The sequence below is a fragment of the Pelophylax lessonae genome (genome assembly GCF_965119305.1).
Source record: "Pelophylax lessonae genome assembly, chromosome: 3".
Classification (NCBI taxonomy): Eukaryota; Metazoa; Chordata; class Amphibia; order Anura; family Ranidae; genus Pelophylax; species Pelophylax lessonae.
In genome coordinates this window covers 541,178,916-541,197,569 of record NC_138770.1, presented here as the reverse complement: position 1 = coordinate 541,197,569, position 18,654 = coordinate 541,178,916, and the positions used below count along the sequence as shown (strand labels likewise).

The window sequence follows — 18,654 nt, the reverse complement described above, 5'->3', positions numbered from 1 at the left end:
ATTCCATATTTCTAGCTGTGATGGAGTCATCTTCATAAAAAGTGGTTACACAAATGTAAACGATACCAATCAAGTAGACACCAAAATCTCCTATACTACAAGGTCCGGAAGGCTGATGGGACACATTACAGAGTTGAAGAGAGACATACATAATATCTATATCATAGTTGGTCTCTCTTGAATCATAATTTCATTCTCTGCAATAATATGTTAATTGTCGGACTGTAAAACCCTGTCATGTGGGAATGTAGATATGTTTTAAACAGCTGGCATTCAGGGTGTGTCTGCTGTGCCTAATAAAATACTCCAGTGCACCCTTGACCCTTTGATTAGGTAGGGGTTTGGCTCTGTGACACTCTCTCAAAGGTCAACAAAAGTCTGGAGCTCTCATTTGACTTTGAAACTACAAAGAATATTGAGACAGTCCTGTTTCTTAAGGGACTTTACTATCAGAGTAAATTTACTCTACACAGAACCAATGACCAGGCAAACTTTGATTAAGTATTTTTTAACTTTTTTAACTCTTAAGTATTAGGTATTTATTTTATTGTTGCATATGTCTTTCTGTAAATATATTCTTGCATCGTCTTTCTGTTCTTTTCATTAAAGGCACAGCTTATTTGGCTGTATTTCTCCTGTGGATCACAGGAGTGCAGTTCATTCTGCACTCCTGTGATCCATTTTCAGCTGACAGCTGAAGCTCGCTATGGGCTGACGTCACAGAGCTGGAGCAGGTTGGGGAAAGAATGCGACCATTTGGTCGGAATCCCCCCAGATTCCTGGAACAGCACCTGACTCAGCAAGTGAGTTTGAGCCAGCCGCTCCCGCCCCCTCTACAGTCCAGAGCAGACAGTGGTACCACACAGTCACCAGCTCTCTTTTATGGAGCACTGAGAACTGAGTGATCAGTGGTGTTTGATCGCATAGTTCTCAGGCTTGGCGCAGGACAGATGCTGCATCCACCTAGGTAAGTATGATTTCTTAAAAAAACAAAAAGCCAAACTTCTTTTTTCATACTGTATTTCAAAATTGTTAAGCTTAATTTTAATGCTTGTATTAGAAATTAACAAAATGTTTGCCTTTTGTGAAGGGCTATTATGGTTTAAAATGCTGTTACATTCCTGTCTGAGTGTGGCAGCAAGTGTTACAGACACTTACTAAAGGTCAAAATAGCAACAATGGATGCTGTGAATGCCGTGTTTTCAATAAATCACATAATTGTGGGGGTTTGCTATAGGCCACCTAAACAAGGGGAGGAGGTAGAGCTGGAATTTTTAGCACTTTTGGGTAAAGTAGCAAAGCTAGGATCAGTCATCATATTGGGGGACTTCAATTATCCCGACATTGACTGGGAAGAGGGGACTACACACTCACAGAAGGCCCGTTTATTCACGGAAACCTTACAGGATAATTACATGTCACAGTTGGTGGATTCTCCTACTAGAGAAAACGCAATCCTGGATCTATTGATCACTGATGACCCAGACCTAATCTCGGAGGTAGGGGTCCAGGACAACCTGGGCTCTAGCGATCACAGGATGATCACATTTAGCGTAAATAACAATATAGCAAGGCAAGTGGGGAACATAAGAACCCTTAACTTCAGAAGGGCAGACTTTCCAAAATTGTACTCGTTGATGGAAAGGGTAAACTGGGACCGAACCCTGGGATCCCTGACCACAGAGGAAAAATGGGAATGCTTTAGGAATATATTAAGCAAAGGCATCTTGCAGTGCATTCCTATGGGAAATAAATTTAGAAGAGACAAAGCCAAACCTGGCTGGCTAAACCGTAGCGTTAAAAATCTTATTAGGGGAAAAAAATTGGCCTTCAGGAAATATAAATCAGAAGGCACAGTATTGGCTTTCGACCAATACAAGGAGGCAAATAAGAAGTGTAAACACGAAATCAAGATGGCTAAAATAGACTTTGAGAGACAAATAGCGGAGGATAGTAAAAAAAAAAACAAAGAAATTCTTTAAGTATATCAACAGCAAAAAAACTAGGGCAGAGCATATTGCACACATAATTAATGATGATGGGAGGATGGTTACAGAGGACACTGAAAAAGCAACCGTGTTGAATGCTTTTTTCTCGTCAATCTTTACACTGACCATGACTGTATGGTTGGTAGTAATACACAGTAATACACAGGACTTGCCACTATGGCTAACAGAGGGTGAAATCAGGGAAAGGCTGGATAAACTTAACACAAACAAATCACCAGGCCTGGATGGCGTACATCCGAGAGTACTCAAGGAACTCAGTAAGGTTATATCCAGACCACTGTTCCTGATCTTTGCGGACAGTATTAGGACAGGAGATGTACCAGGGGAGTGGAGGAAAGCTAACGTGATTCCGATATTCAAAAAGGGTCAGAGGCATATACCGGGAAATTATAGGCCTGTCAGTCTGACATCAGTAGTATGTAAACTCCTGGAGGGGATGATAAGGGACTATATCGTAGAGTTTGCTAAGGACAACAGCATCATCAGTAGTAACCAGCACGGGTTTACAAATGGGGGTTCTTATCAAACCAATCTCTTAACATTCTACGAGGAGGTGAGCTGTGAGCTAGATAGGGGCAGACCAGTGGATGTGGTGTACCTAGGTTTTGCTAAGGCGTTTGATACAGTTCCCCATAAGCGCTTAATTTATAAAATAAGGTCTGCAGGTATCGACAGCAGGGTTTGCTCTTGGATACGGAACTGGCTAAAAGGGCGTGTCCAAAGGGTGGTAATAAACAGCGCATACTCAGACTGGTCTGAGGTAGTAAGCGGCGTCCCCCAAGGCTCAGTCCTAGGACCAACCTTGTTCAATTTATTCATAAACAGCATTGAGGACGGGATCTGTAGTTCAATATCAGTTTTTGCAGATGACACAAAATTAGGCAGGGCAATAACAGCACAGCATGAAGCAGATATCCTACAGTTTGACCTGGACAAAATAACGGAGTGGGCAACGACTTGGCAAATGAGGTTTAACGTGGAGAAGTGTAAGGTTTTGCACTTGGGGACTAGCAACATAAAAGCACAATACACGTTAGGAGGGGAACCCCTGGGAGAATCAAAAATGGAGAAGGATCTGGGAGTCTTGGTTGATGATAGATTAGGCAACAGCATGCAATGTCAAGCGGCAGCTGCTAAGGCTAGCAGAATATTAGCATGCATAAAGAAAGGGATGTATTCCAGAGATAAGACTATAATCCTTCCACTTTATAAAACTCTGGTCCGACCGCATCTGGAGTATTCTGTCCAGTTCTGGTCACCAGTCCTCAGAAGGGATGTGTTGGAGCTGGAGAGGGTCCAGAGAAGGGCAACTAAACTAATTAGGGGATTGGAGGACCTTGATTATGAGGAGCGTCTGCAATCGCTTGATTTATTCTCCCTGGAGAAGAGACGCCTGAGGGGGGACATGATAGCAATTTTTAAATATCTCAATGGGGATCTAGGCTTAGAAGAAAAGCTGTTCAGTCGCAGGGATTGCATGAGGACTCGGGGGCATACAATGCGAATAGAGGAGAAGCGTTTTAACCTCAGGCAACGTGGGGGGTTCTTTACTGTTAGGGCTACAAGATTGTGGAATTCTCTATCACAAGAGGTGGTTTCTGCGGGTAGTATGGTGGCTTTCAAAAGACTTCTAGACGTACATCTCAAGGATCAGAACATTCAGGGGTATGCGAGATGATTACAGCCACACACACCTACACAGGTTGAACTGGATGGACTATTGTCTTTATTCAACCTCACCTACTGTAACATGTTGAGGGCTGCTGTGTGTGTGTTATGGGGTAACCTACCCCAGTGTCAACCATTCAATCTGCTGTTGCTTTTATTATTGTCCAAAGGCAGGAAAATCTCTGCACAGGGTGGAAAATGAGAGTGTAATGTCCACATTACTGTGCTTTTTTGCTCTAATAATTGATTTACTTATTTCTTACATGTATACAATGTGCTATTAATCAAAGCCTGTAATGATAACGGCAGAGCAATTTTTTGCTGTTTTATTTGGCTGTAAACACACTTTTATGTAAACGTAGTTAAAGAAAGAAAGAAATAAAACAGTATTCAGAAGTAAATTCATATGCTTTTTTTCTTCTTTGTTCTTGTAAGCAGTGCCATTGAAGGACATTGCGGTCAGCCTGTACTCATCCTAAATCAGTCATATTTCCGGGAGACAGTAGTACGCGTCTAGCTACATAGCAAGTTATCACAATCTGATGTATCCCAAGTACAGTGTGCATATTGGATCTACTGTACATAAAAGCTTTTCTATAAAAATGAAGTAATGTTCTTGGTTTTCTAGGATTAACACTGTATGGAGATTTGTGGTTTTCACATGAAGGGTGATTTGGTGGTTTCCTGTCTAGTAGCTGCGGATCTTTGACAGAACTGTATTCTGCTGTATGGAGACAGTGGGCTCAGGACATGTCTCATTCTCAGATTCTCAGTGATAGCCCTCTTTCATCCCTTGCCCAGGCTTAAATTACATTTCGTTTAGGACTCTGTCCCAAAAATGTCTAAAATAAGCAATTGTTGTAGGACTAAGTGTGTTAGCGGGTTCTGCAGTGCTGTACAAAAAAGTGGGACATACGGGACTGCAACTGTGTGTCTCATAAAATGTTCATCATAAATAAGTGAAAATACTGTAAAGCAGGCCATACATTATACAATTTTATTTTCTTCAATCACAGGTTGAAGGAAAAAAAAAAATCTTGATTTCTCCATTAATACAGTATTGATGGGGGAATCCCTCGTGCAGCACAACTGTATTCTGACAGCAGGAGGTTTCCCAGCAGTCAGAATACAATGATCACTGGCGGCAGCTAAAGCAGTTGGCAGTAATCACAAGAAAGAAAAAAAAGACAGGCTGGTTTTACTGAAGAGGATCCATTGATTGACTTCAGCACAACCAGCCTGTCCATACACGATTCCTGCTGCGCCAGATTAATTTCGATTCGGCTATGGTCGGCCTAATTCATTGAAAAAAATGCTTTTTGCTTTTAGCAATTTACGGATGATATATATTGTGCTTTTATTTATCATAACCAATTTGGCTGTATTTTGTCTCACCAATACAGTTTCCAAGTCATTAACCCTTTTTACTAAGGATGCACCGATCTGACTTTTTTGGTCCCGATCCCGATCTTTTGCTTTGGGAAATCGCAGATCCCGAGTCTGATCCGGAAGTACTGTTTTGTGAGCTTATAACAAAATAATACTTCCGGATCGGTATCGGCAGATACCTTATAACAAGTGTGCATTCAAAATCTAAAATGTCATGGGTTTAGTCTTTAAGAGGTTAAACTTCCCTCCTCCAGCAGAGGGAACGAAAAGATACATTGTAATCATTGTGTTTACTTTACTGGGAGAGTTGAAAGGCATTTGCAGGAGGCTCTTTTTTTTCTTTGACAGCTGTTCTCTGCTCCCTCACAGCTATATAAAGAGCAAAACCAGATCGGCCCGTGGATCTGTTAATTTTACCGATCCCCCGCTCCAGCTATTTTGCCCGTATCGGGGGCCGATATCCGATCCGAATATCGGATTGGTGCCTCCCTACTTTTTACCTGTACAAAGCTGTCAGTCCTAAAAAAAATCATGGGGGGGGGGGGGTGTAGAGAAGAAGAAGGGTAGCTTTAGTGACTGTTGTCTTTTGCATAATGCAAAATGTTAATAGGATGATTTATTGTTACATACATAGTTGGTAAAGTTGAAAAACGACACCAGTCCAACCAGTTCAACCTGTGGTTTGTGAGTGTGCTTGTGTTTGTCAATAGTACATTGTATATCCCTGTATGTTGTGATCGTTAACGTGCCCATCTAACAGTTTTTTTAAACTATCGATACCACTGCTTGTGGAAGAGAATTCCACATCCTTACCGCAGTTTAGGGTTAAACTGCTTGTCTTCCAATTACAGTAGAGGCAGGGTCCGGGGGGTGTTAGGAGGATTGGCAAGTTAGGTAAGTAAATCTCCGCCACCCCTCACCCTTAGAGAAATGAGCAGTTAATCCATGCAGTGCGGGCCACACTGCTCAGGAAAATAAAACAATTGCCCCGGAGTTCTTTTTTAAATCTAGTTCCACTTTAAGTAAATCCCCCCGTGCTGGAAAGTGTCCTTCAAAAGAAAAACATCTATGGTTGTTGCTGATGCTAAACTATGCAGAGAAAACTACTACTAATAGTAGATTTTAGTGAACGACAACAGACTGTGTAGAGGATCATGTGAGGGTTTCTTGTTTTGTTTTGTTACTTTTGCATTGTGCAACTCCGGTCTGTTTTGAACCATTTTTTTTGGATGAGAGCATGTTCCTGGAATGAGGAAAAGGACCCAACTTTCAGGCTCCGTATATTTCTCTGAATTGCTGTCTTGGCAAAGAAGTGTAGCCGCCACAGTTGTTTTCAATTAGGAGAACACTGCTTTGTTTGATAGTTGCAAAACATTACTGCTTACCCGCTGCAGAAAAACACCAGGATCAAATTTAACCTCATCGAGTTTGTGGTCTTACATGGTGACTATTATCTTTTGTCTCTCCAGCTTTTTCCTTGGAAGGCTCGGGAATCAGCTTTGCAGATCTCTTCAGGCTTGTTGCTTTCTACTGCATTAGCAGGTAAGATGGGTGTTTCGGTTATAGTAATGGCAACGCAGTTTGGAAGGATATATATTATTGCAGTTTACATTTCTGGATGCTTTTCTGACACATCACTACATATTATTTATTTAAAGGGTCAGTATTAAAAAGTGATGTCTCTAGTCTAGTCTCTAGTCTTTGCAGGATGTGGTGTAATACCATCTGGCAAAAGGTTTGGTGCTTGCTGAATACCCAACATAAAATTGAGTTTTGGAGGAGGATAACTATACGGCAGTTACTTGTGCTTCATTACTGCTGCCGCCTGGTTGGGATCAGTTTTGGATGAAGGGTAAGCGGCAGAGGGAAGCATACCTTGTATCAGTCAGCCAGTGTTAGTGGGGCAGTTGGTTACATTTCTTGCAGTGCTGTGGATGCAGTGGACTTGTTTTTTTTCTGCCTGGGCAGGTACTGGCCAATTACCGCAGTCACATGATACAGTGTAGGGGACGCATGTAGAGGCATTACTCAGCCCATTGAGTACACACATGCTTCCCTGCTGCACGTCTCTTCAAAAAAATGTAATGTAAAAGTAATCTACTAGCACTGGCTGGCATATCCATGGAGGTTGAATTAAGGCAAATATTACTGTGCACTGGAAGAGCAAGTGGAAGCACTGCTGATTTCTGTCATCCAATCATGTGCAATCAAAAACACTTTTTTTAAAATTCCCCTTGCATGTTCCCCTTAGATCTAGAGCAACTGCACTTGCAGCGCACAGACTATTTGACTTCAGTCAACCCCATATTGTGCTATCTTGCATTGCTCTCTATGATATGGATCAGTGATCTCCAAACTGTGGCCCCCGGGGCAGACGTGGCCCTTTGCTTGCCTTTATTTGGCCCTTGGGGCACTATTTCACCAACTGCCACCAATGATGGGGCACCATTCCCTCTACTGACAACATCAATGGGACACTATTTTTCTCAATAATATCAACAATGGGCCATTATTCCTCCCATTAATGGAGGAGTATATCCAAAGCTACCGGTAGTTTGACTGTACTTCTCTTATGGATCACAGGAGTGCAATTCGTTTTGCACTCCTGTGACTTGTTTTCAGCAAATAAATAAAGTGAGTGGATACTATGTCAGTCCTTTATTGACTATCGGTGACGAGTACAGTTTCAAAACAGGCAGCCTAGGCAGATGGCTGTTGGAAATTAAAAAAAATAAATAAAACATTCCTTCAGGGAACATTCTGTGAGAAAAGGGAATGTCCTTGCTCCTCAGGATCAGTAGCACTATGTTCCAAATGCTTATGAAAGAACCAAATATGCGTTGTACCAGCTTTTGAAAAATGGGCCTTGTCCAAAAGCTTTAGCTGGTTTAAGACCACCAGGTTTCTGTATCTATTCTGTGATATCTTGAACACATTGTACATTATATTGGTCTATGTGATGTTAGTAGTTGCTTTTGTATTGGTAGTTGATGGTTCCACTGGTTGAAATTAATTTTAGACCATATTGGATTAGAAAAGACAATATGGTGGAGATTTACTAAACCTAGTGCACACAGAATTTGGTGCAGCTGTGCAAAGTAACTAATTAGCATCTAGGTTTTATTGTCAAAGTTTAAAGTTATTTTAAAGGATTTCTTTTAAAATAAATAAATAAACACGTCATACTCCCCTGCTCTGTGCAGTGGTTTTGCATAGAGCAGCCTCGATATTCCTCTTCTCTTGTCCCTCGCCTGTGGTCTCTCCTGCCGAGTGCCCCCAGAGCAGTCCATTCACATACAAAGCCACAGCTCAGCCCTGTCCCCTATCTCCTCATTGACTCACTGCTGCTGTTTCAGCCAATGAGGAGAGAGGGTCCCCGGAGAGCCGAAGTTCTTGTGCACATCACTGGATCAAGATGGGGCTCAGGTGAGGATTAGAGCCGGTTCACACTACTCCGACTTGGGACACGACTTGTGTGCCCTCAAGTCGCTCCCAAGTCTCTTGTCATCACAAATTCAATGTAAATGAATGAGAGTCGTCTTAAAATGCACTATTAAAGTCGCTCCGACTTCAGAAAAGGTTCCTGTACTACTTCCTGTATCCGACTTGTGCTCATAGACTTCAATGGGAGTCTCCTCTAAGTCGGATCCTTATCTATTTTCAAGCGACTTGTTATCAGACTTTTCCAGGAAGAAGAAAAAGATTAGCCAGGCATTCCCCACAGACAAAGTCGCCTATCATTTAAGTCTCTTCAAAGTAGTGCACAAGTCTCTTCCAAGTCTCTTCAAAGTCACGCTGAAAAGTCGCTCCTTCATGGGGCGACTTTCTGGTCGCGGTAGTGTGAACCGGCTCTTAGGGGGCTGGGGCGGGGGGCTGCTACACAGAGGAGGTTGGCCATACATTGTTAATTTTATTTGGTTCAGCCTGCGGGTTGAATGAAAGAAATCTATCAGGTTTCTTCATCAACACTAAAGAGTGTGGTTGGACGAATTCCCCTGCTGAGCTTTTGATTGGATTCAGCCACTGTTTAGCTGAATATTCTCCAGCAGACTAACTCAAACCTGAAGGATTTAAGTTTGTAATCTGGTTCACATAGTCAGGTTATTATACCCAACCATGTCCCGTACTCTTTGACAATAATTTTTTCGAGAATGTGGACACCATAACCAACATGCTAAGGAGATACTGAGACCAAATTTAAGTCAATACAGGATAATTATAATGTTAATTGTCATTCACTCCATTGACGGGTATGCTCCACCAATGCAGCCCTCTTCCAACTGGGGATATCTTCTGCTAAACGACCAAATGACAACAATTGGACACAAAGGCATAGTGCATTACCTAACAAATAGTTTATTGGAAAGCTAAATAAAGCAAGACCCAACAAATATGATCCCTCGATGTCTTGTCGTATATGTTTGAAAAATCTTAATAAAAATAATCTGATTAAAAAAATAAAAAATAAAGTAAGACCCAAGTGACAAGAAGGTTGAGCTGTGTAAGCATATCACTGAGACCTTGGCATCATTCAGACGCACATGCTGACATGTTTCTAGAGGCAAATCCTCTTCCTCAGAGCATCGACCTTCTTGTCACTTGGGTATTGCCTAATTTAATGCCTTTAAGCAACACCCGCTATGCCAGTCCTGGGCTTGCAGATGGGCAAGCAGAGCCCAGGAGACATAGCGGGGGGACACACCGCGGGGTGTGGGGAGCATTCGGGCGGCAGCCCAGGTGCCAGGATGAAACGTCTTGGCGACCATGGCGACCTTGGGCCTGGGGTTTGTCGAGCCTTGGCATAAGCAACCCCATACACCTTCCCATATTAATATTACGTTGCATGTACAGTAAGTTAAAATGCATTGGAGAATGAAATGAAAACAAAGAAGGAAGGGGCAGTATTCTAATGCATTTCCAAAGTTCAGCTTCTTCAGGGGTTCAAGGGATACAGCTAATGAGGAAAAATGACAACAGATGTAAACTACAAGTTCAAAAAACAAACACAGTGAACATAGCAAGTATGTACAATACAGTATTACAATTGTATGCAATTGATTCCTCACAACCATATTATTCATCCAGACGTTTAGGTTAGTACAAGCAGTACACGGGGTGGGGAAGCAACCCCCCCCCCCCCACGGACCCAACCAATACATAAGGCACTATAACTACTAATAATGCTGCTCAAAAAAATAAAAGGAACACTTTGAAAACACATCAGATCTCAAAGGAGAAAAATGTAATGCTGGATATCTATACTGATATGGACTGGGTAATGTGTTAGGAACGAAAGGATGCCACATTGTTTAATGGAAATGAAAATTCTCAACCTACAGAGGGCTGACATTCAAAGGCACCCTGAAAATCAAAGTGAAAAAATGATTCAACAGGCTAGTCCATTTTGCTGAAATTTCATTGCAGCCACCCAAAATGATACTCAGTACTTTGTATGGCCTCCACGTGCTTGTATCCATTCCTGACAACATCTGTATGCTCATAATGAGAGAACGGATGGTGTCCAGGGGTATTTCCTCCCAGATCTGGACCTGAGCATCACTAAGCTCCTAAGCAGAGGTGCAACCTGGACACGTTGGGTGGACCAAAAACATAATGTTCCAGAGGTGTTCTTTTGGATTTAGGTCAGGCGAGCATGGGGCCATTCATTGGTATCAATTCCTTCATCCTCTAGGAATTGGCAGCATTCTCTCGCGACATGAGGCTGGGCATTGTTGTGCACCAGGAGGAACCCAGGACCCACTGCACTAGTGTAGGGTCTGACAATGGGTCCCAAGGATTTAATTTCGATATCTAATGGCAGTCAGGGCACCATTGTCTAGCCTTTATAGGTCTGTGTGTCCCACCTTGGATATGCCTCCCCAGACCATCACTGACCGACCACCAAACCAGTCATGCTGAACGATGTTACATGCAGCATAATGTTCTCTGTGGCTTCTCCAGACGCTTTCCCGTCTGTCACATGTGTTCAGGGGGAATCTGCTCTCATCTGTGAAAAGCACAGGGCACCATTGACGGACCTGCCAATTCTGGTGTTCAATGGCAAATGCCAATCGAGCTCCACAGTGCCGGGCAGTGAGCACAGGGCCCACTAGAGGATGTCAGGCACTCAGGCTTCACTCTCATGAAGTCTGTTTCTGATTGTTTGGTCAGAGACAATCACACCAGTGGCCTGCTGGAGGTAATTTTCATTTTCAAACTCATCCTGTTACTCCTTGCACAAAGGAGCAGATACTGGTCCTGCTAATGGGTTAAGGATCTTCTACGGCCCTGTCCAGTTTTTTTTTTTTTTTTTGAGAAGTGTACAGTGGCTATACAAAGTATACACACCCTTGTTAAGATGTCAGGTTTTTGTGATGTAAAAAAATGAGACAAAGATAAATCATTTCAGAACTTTTTCCACCTTTAATGTGACCTATAAACTGTACAACTCTTATAACTAGGGATCTAGCTGTGTTCATAATTAGGCTATCACATTCAAACGCATGTTAAATGTGAGTCAGTACACACCTGCAATCATTTAAAGTGCCTCTGATAAACCCCAAATCAAGTTCAGCTGTTCTAGTAGGCTGTTCCTAACATTTTCTTAGTCGCATCCTACAGAAAAAGCCATGACTCGCAGACAGCTTCCAAAGCATCAGAGGAATCTCGTTATTAAAAGGTATCAGTCAGGAGAAAGGTACACTAGAATTTCCAAGGCAGTAGATATACCCTGGAACACAGTGAAGAAACTCATCATGGAGTAAAAGTGGAGAAAATATGGCACAACAGTAATTTTACCAAGAACTGGGCGTCCCTCTGCTACAAAGCTGAACATGAAGAGAAACGTCATCTTTCAGCATGACAACGACCCCAAGCATACATCTAAATCAACAAAGGAATGGCTTCACCAGAAAAAGATTAAAGTTTTGAAATGGCCTAGCCAGAGCCCAGACCTGAATCCGATTGAAAATCTGTAGCGTGATCTGAAGAGGGATGTGCACAGGAGATGCCCTACCAATCTGATAGATTTGGAATGTTTTTGCAAAGAGTGGGCAAATATTGCCAAGTCAAGATGTGTCATGCTAATAGACTCATGCCCAAAAAGACCGAATTAAATATCAAAATCAAAAGGTGTTTCAACAAAGTATTAGTTTAAGGGTATGCACACCTATGCAACCAAATTATTTCAGTTTTTATTTTTACTTCCCTCCACCTAAAAGATTTCCGTTTGCTGTTCAGCTGAGTTGTACAGTTTATAGGTCACATTAAAGGTGGAAAAAGTTCTAAAATGATTTATCTTTGTCTCATTTTTTTTACATCACAGAAACTTGACATTTTAACAGACTTTTTATATCAGCTGTATATAAAGCACTATAAAAAAAGCTATAAATAATAAGAAAAGAGCTTTTAAAAAATATTAAAATGAAGAAACACTATAATCGTTTAAATGAATATGTAAAAAGGAAATCAAGGAAAAATATTCAAAACGAACGACAGCTTGCAAAAGATAGTAGGACAAACCCCAAAAAGTTCTTCAAATATATCAATCGTAAAAAGGTCAATTCTGAGCATGTAGGCCCATTACAAAATAATCTGAATTGGGTTACTGGGGACAAAGAGAAAGCAAATTTATTCAGGTCTGTGTTTACAAAGGAGCATGGGGGAGCTTGTGTCCATATTGGGGATTATATTGACACAGCCCAAAATTATCCACAATGGCTCAAAAGTGAAATGGTCCAGAAATATTCAGACAGAATAAAGGTGGATAAAGCACCTGGACCAGATGGCATCAACCCACGGATCCTAAAAGAATTGAGCTCTGTCATTTAAAAGCCATTGTTTCTCATTTTTAGGGACCCGTTAATGATTGGAATAGTACCACTGGATTGGCGAAGGGCCAATGTGGTGCCTATATTTAAAAAGGGATCAAAATATTTACCAAGTAACTATAGACCTGTTCATTTAAATTCTGTAGTCCAAAAGATACTGGAGAGTTTAATAAAAGATCACATAGATGAGTTCTTGCTGGAAAAAAAATATTTTAAGCAACAGACAGCATGGATTCATGAAAGACAGAAGTTGTCAAACAAACCTGATTTCTTTTTATGAGGAGGTAAGTAAAACCTTAGACAGAGGGGTGACTGTGGATGTAGTATACTTGGATTTTGCTAAAGCGTTTGACACAGTTCCCCACACACAACTAATGTGAAGGTAAAGTCTGCAGGCTTGGAAAGATCAGTTTGTAATAGGATAGAAAACTGGCTAAATGACAGAATTCAGTAGAGTAGTGATTAATGACTCTTAAGGCTCTTTCACACGGGCGGTCCGATCAGATCCGCCTGTCAGTTTTTTAGGCGGATCTGATCGGATCCTCCATGCAGCTCTATGGGGCAGCGGATGTCAGCGGAGACACCTCCGCTGACACCCGCTGCCATCCGTATCCGATCCTGTCCATGAAATCCGGACGGATGGAAACCCTATTTTTCCATCCGTTCAGGGATCGGATCGGATGAGAGCGGACAGGCGGTCCTCTCTCATCCGATCCCCCATATAGAGCAGCGGGAGCTGTGACACCTTCCTCTCCGCACTGCAAGTGGAGACGGAGCTGTCATTCGCCGGCTCAGCGGGGATCGGCGGATCTATCCTCGCTGAGCAGCACGGATCCGCCTACGGAGGCGGACCGTGTGAAAGAGCCCTTACTCTGAATGATGTATCAGTGGTGTGCCCCAAGGTTCAGTGTTGAGCCCCCTACTTTTTAATATTTTTATAAATGATATAAAGTCTTGGATTAAAAGTACCATTTCAGTCTTTGCAGATGACACCAAGCTATGCAGTGGAATAACATCCTTACAGGATATCTCCAACTTACAAGCCAACCTCAATGCACTGTTTAAATGGGCGACTGTGGCAAATGAGGTTTAATGTTGATAAATATAAAGTTATGCATTTAGGGGCAAAGAATATGCATGCATCATACATATTGGGGGGGGGGGGGGGGCTATAACTGGGGGAATTCATAGTGGAGAAGGATCTTAGGGGTTTTGGTGTATCATTCGCTTACTAATTGCATGCAATGCCAAGCTTCGGTTTACAAAGCAAGCAAACTCCATTCTTGTATTAAGAGAGGTATGGACTCTAGAGAGAGAGAGATCGTTTTGCCCCTGTACAAATCATTAGTAAGACCTCATCTGGAATATGCAGTTCAGTTTTGGGCACCAGTTCTCAAAGAGGATATTTTGGAACAGGAGAAAGTGCAGAGAAGGGCAACCAAACTAATAAGAGGCATGGAGAAGCTCAGCTATGAGGATAGATTAGAGGAACAGAATGTATTCTCTCTGAAGAAGAGGAGAAAAGGGGGTATGATCAACATGTACAAATACATAAAAGGTCTGTTTAGTGAACTTCGTGTTGAGTTATTCACTTTAGGGTCATCACAGAGGACAAGGAGACGCTCTTTACGTCTAGAGGAAAAGGGATTTCATCTCCAAATACAGAAAGGTTTCTTCACAGTAAGAGCTGTGAAAATGTGGAATAGACTCCCTCCGGAGGTGGTTCTGGCCAGCTCAGTAGATTGCTTTAACAAATGGCCTGGATTCTTTCCTAAATAAACATCATATACAGTAAAACCTTGGATTGCGAGCATAATTCGTTCCGGAAACATGCTTGTAATCCAAAGCACTCTTATATCAAAGCGAATTTCCCCATAAGAAATAATGGAAACTCCGATGATTCGTTCCACAACCATTTATTCATAAATCCTTCAATTTATAGTCCTTAGAAAAAGATTATAGCATTGCGATAGGTTATATAACCATAAAATGTCCATCCACAAATAGCCGCTTCCACAAGGGGATTAGAAGCAAAATCCAGCAGGAGCTACAGAGTATCAAAGAGAAGAGAGGCGCCTCTAAGTATAGCAATATGGTTCCATTTAATGAAGGTACAACATTTAGCAACTCACATGGTTGATGAATAAAATAGGCACATCTAAGTATGCAGGCATCCGGGGTAAAGCTGTCCACAAAGACCATCTTCTGCACCGCCGGCTGCCAGTCTGCAATCCTGACCGGGAAGATCACCCAGCAGTAAAGCGATCTGAAAGCGAGAGGCAGCATGGAAGGGATGACATAGATGATGGTGCGGAGGATGGTCTATGTGGACAGCTTTACCCCGGATGCCTGCATCCTTAGATGTGCCTGTTCCAATCATCAACCATGTGAGTTGCTAAATGTTGTACCTTCATTAAATGTAACCATATTGCTACACTTAGAGGCGCCTCTCTTCTCTTTTATACTTAGCTGTGACTTGAGGCTACTTGTATATCAAGACATCGCTTGTATATCAAGTCAAAATTTATTAGAAAATTCTGCTTGTCTTGCAAAGCGCTCTTAAACCAAGTTACTCTCAAACCAAGGTTTTACTGTAACTGGGTACTCACATTTATAAGTAAAGTTGATCCGGGGAATCTGATTGTCTTTCGGGGGATCAGGAAGGAATTATTTCCTCTGCGGTAGCAAATTTGGATCATGCTTTGCTGGGGTTTTTCGTCTTCCTCTGGATCAACTGTGGGTATAGGATTGTATATTTTTTGTATTTATTTTATTGGTTGAACTAGATGCCTTTTTTTAACCTGACTAACTATGTAACTTATTCTATACTCAAAACTAAATAAGTGTGGGTGGAGTTCTTTATTTTACAGTGCAAACGTGCAATTTTAATAAGATGTTTGCAACCAAAGTTGAGAACAATTTTATTATTGTTGCTGCCTATTGGCATTGTTGCTCTTGAACTTTCAGTGTCCTGATTTGAAATGTTATGTAAAATCTGGTGATGTTTGCATTTTTATTATAAAAATAAAGTAGAAGCATTATTATAGGTTGTGTGTGTAAAGACCCTTTATTCAGGAATGTTGGTGACCTGCTGATGTTATCGGGTCATTGAGGATAATGTTAGTCTGGGCTGCAGACCAAGGAAAGATGTAATTCTATCGGCTCCTATGAAAGGAAGGGACGTAAGGTCATCTGCACCCAATGCTCCGGAATACTCGCAGGACTAATGATGGGTTTGTGCCACTGCTGGGTGCAATGTGATCTCATTTTCCACTTCCCAAGGGACTTTTCCCTAGCCCGTATGCATAAACAAAACAGAAGCAGGATCAGTGTGTAGAAAAGCAACGGAACAATGAATCACACTACAAAACTCATTGAACTTTTCTGTCATCTGTCAGGAAACAGTTTGTAAAATAAGCAAGCGAGTCCTCTGTAAGGGGAAACTATAATAGTTTATTATTTTTCTGCAGTCTGTTTTTATTCTATATTATAGTATACATTTTTTTTAACTGATGTGTTTTCTTTTGTCTTTTTTTCCTACATGTATATCCTTTGTCTTTTAAAAAAATAAACATTTAAAACTGAACTCCAGGCAAAAAGCTAAATACACAGATAAAATACATACATTTAAGCTGTATACCTGCTAAAGCTGGGCTTCCCAAACTTTTTTGGGCCGAGACCCATTTCTGAATACAGTTATTTTTCGGGACCCACTTGCTTGTAATTGAATATTGAAAGCACTACAGAATTTGTTGGCGCTATATAAATGCAAATAATAATAATAATAATGCATATTTTAAAGGGAGGGGATGTTAAATTAAAAATATCAATTTACTACTTTTCGATTTATTGCTGAATAGGCTTGCCAGATTGAAGGGGTCAAAAACCTGTGGCATGTGGGGCATATAAGTGGAATTGTAAGTAATCAGCACCCTCATAGACAGTATAAGGCAGGTAGAGGACAGAAATCAACCACCGCAGGACAGTGATCATCAGGCTATATGGCAATCGCCCTCCTTCCTCTCCCAGTGGTCCACAGTGAAGGTGAAGCCCCTGTTTGCCCTCTCCAGGGCTCAGCATACCTCACCCAGAGTCTCCATGATGAGGAGCTCTATGCTGGTCTTGGTGTCTCTTTTGTTAATTAACGGACACATCTCCTGATCTTCATAACCATTGTTATATTGCCCCTACAGGAGTAGGACACTAGGCAGAAAAAGAATCTGGCTATGCCTATGGGCAGTCCCAGGGGGTATACTCCCTCTCTTTGCTACAGGTACTCTGTTTTTTTTCTGCCTAGTCAGGAGTTGGGACCTAGGTCCTTGCTTGGATCTCTGGTCCTGGCAAATTTTTTCCTTTTAGATAGAATTTTTTTCTCCTGGTTTTTCCTGTGAGATTTACAGTGAACTGCCGGACTTGGCGACGGGCTAGATAATCTAGATCCAGTGGTCAACCCTGTTTGGCCAGCGAGCGTGCGCAGACCTCAGCTCCGCTCTAGGTCAGCTGTGACATAGCCCCACTGGACGGGGGCTGGCCTGCAAGTTAAACGCCTCAGGAGGTCCTATACGACCGGGTCTCAGCCCGAGTCGTAGCATTCCTCCTGGCCGTCAGCCCTCCCATTTCGATAGCGAGGGGCTCTGTCCGGAGCGGTGCCGGCCTGGTTCCTGGTATGGTGAGTAGCTGTCCCCCCTCACCCCCTGGAGGGTTTTGGGGTGGACGTGGGCCCCTCTTTGGGACGGTTGGATCCCCGGGTTCCCCTCCTTCCGTCAGGCACCCCCCTTTCAACTGTTCCCCATCATACCCCCCCCTCCACTAATGCTGGAGCTGTGTGGGTGGTCTTGTCCACCTCCTGGGGTGGGGGCAGGGTGCTATGTTGGTGATGGAGGCTGGGAGGGTGGGGGTGCGCCACCCCCTGCCTCATTTGTCTCATCAGATCCTGAATCGGATTCGGCCGCTGCAGATGTGGGTCACCCTGCTGGGTCTGCGACCACGCGCCTGGAATCCTCAGATTGTGAGGATGGTTTCTCCACATCTGCAACCGTACATGAAAAGGCGCTGGTGGAAACACTGATTGTATCTGTGTGTGAGACCTTGCAGAGGGAGGACGCAGCTGCAACGAGCCATCCAGAGTGACAAAGGAGTTTTTCTTTCCCCGCCTATTTTGATAGAATTGTCGCTAAAGAGTAGGGACGACCAAAGTGTCCCCTTGGGGTCCCTAAGCGATTTACTAGGCGGTACCTCTATGAGGAGTGCCTTACTAAGAAGCAGACTGTTCCACTGGTAGTGGACCCTCCATGATTCCGGTTGAAGAGTCACCGGCCTTTAAGGATACAGCTGACAGGAAGGCGGAGGCTGTGGCCCACAATATTTACACTTTGGCTGGTTCGGCACTGAGGCTGGTAATCACCATTGCCCTGGTTTTGCAAACCCTGACCAAGTGGGCTAAGATTTTACCTGCAGGGAGAACAGCTCCCTCCTGCCTTTGCTGAGCTGGCGGACTAGCTAGTCCAGGGGCTGCAGTTTATCTGTGATGCCTCTTTGCATGCGGTTCACCTAGTGGCTCGGCTCTCTGTGGTTCCTTGGCGTGTCTTTTGGCTCAAATGCTGGTCTTCAGACTTCTAAAAAGGCCTTGACTAATCTCCCCTTTCAATGGGATCGCCTGTTTGGGGCTACCCTAGATTACATCATTAAAGGTTTTACAGGGGGAAAGAGTACTTTTCTTCCGCAGGCTACTAAGGGCAGCTTAGACGTGGGCCCTCCTT

At 42.7% G+C, this 18,654-nt stretch overlaps 1 protein-coding gene across 4 annotated transcripts in view; it reads left to right on the top strand.

Moving 5' to 3' along the window:
- Nucleotides 1–18,654, top strand: part of RIN2 (Ras and Rab interactor 2) — a 332,660-nt gene that overhangs the window by 242,476 nt on the left and 71,530 nt on the right. For all 4 annotated transcript variants that reach the window (XM_082251626.1, XM_082251625.1, XM_082251628.1 and 1 more), the window contains exon 6: nt 6,536–6,608. In XM_082251626.1, the coding sequence (XP_082107752.1) occupies nt 6,536–6,608 (73 nt within the window). The remainder of the gene's footprint in view (nt 1–6,535; nt 6,609–18,654) is intronic.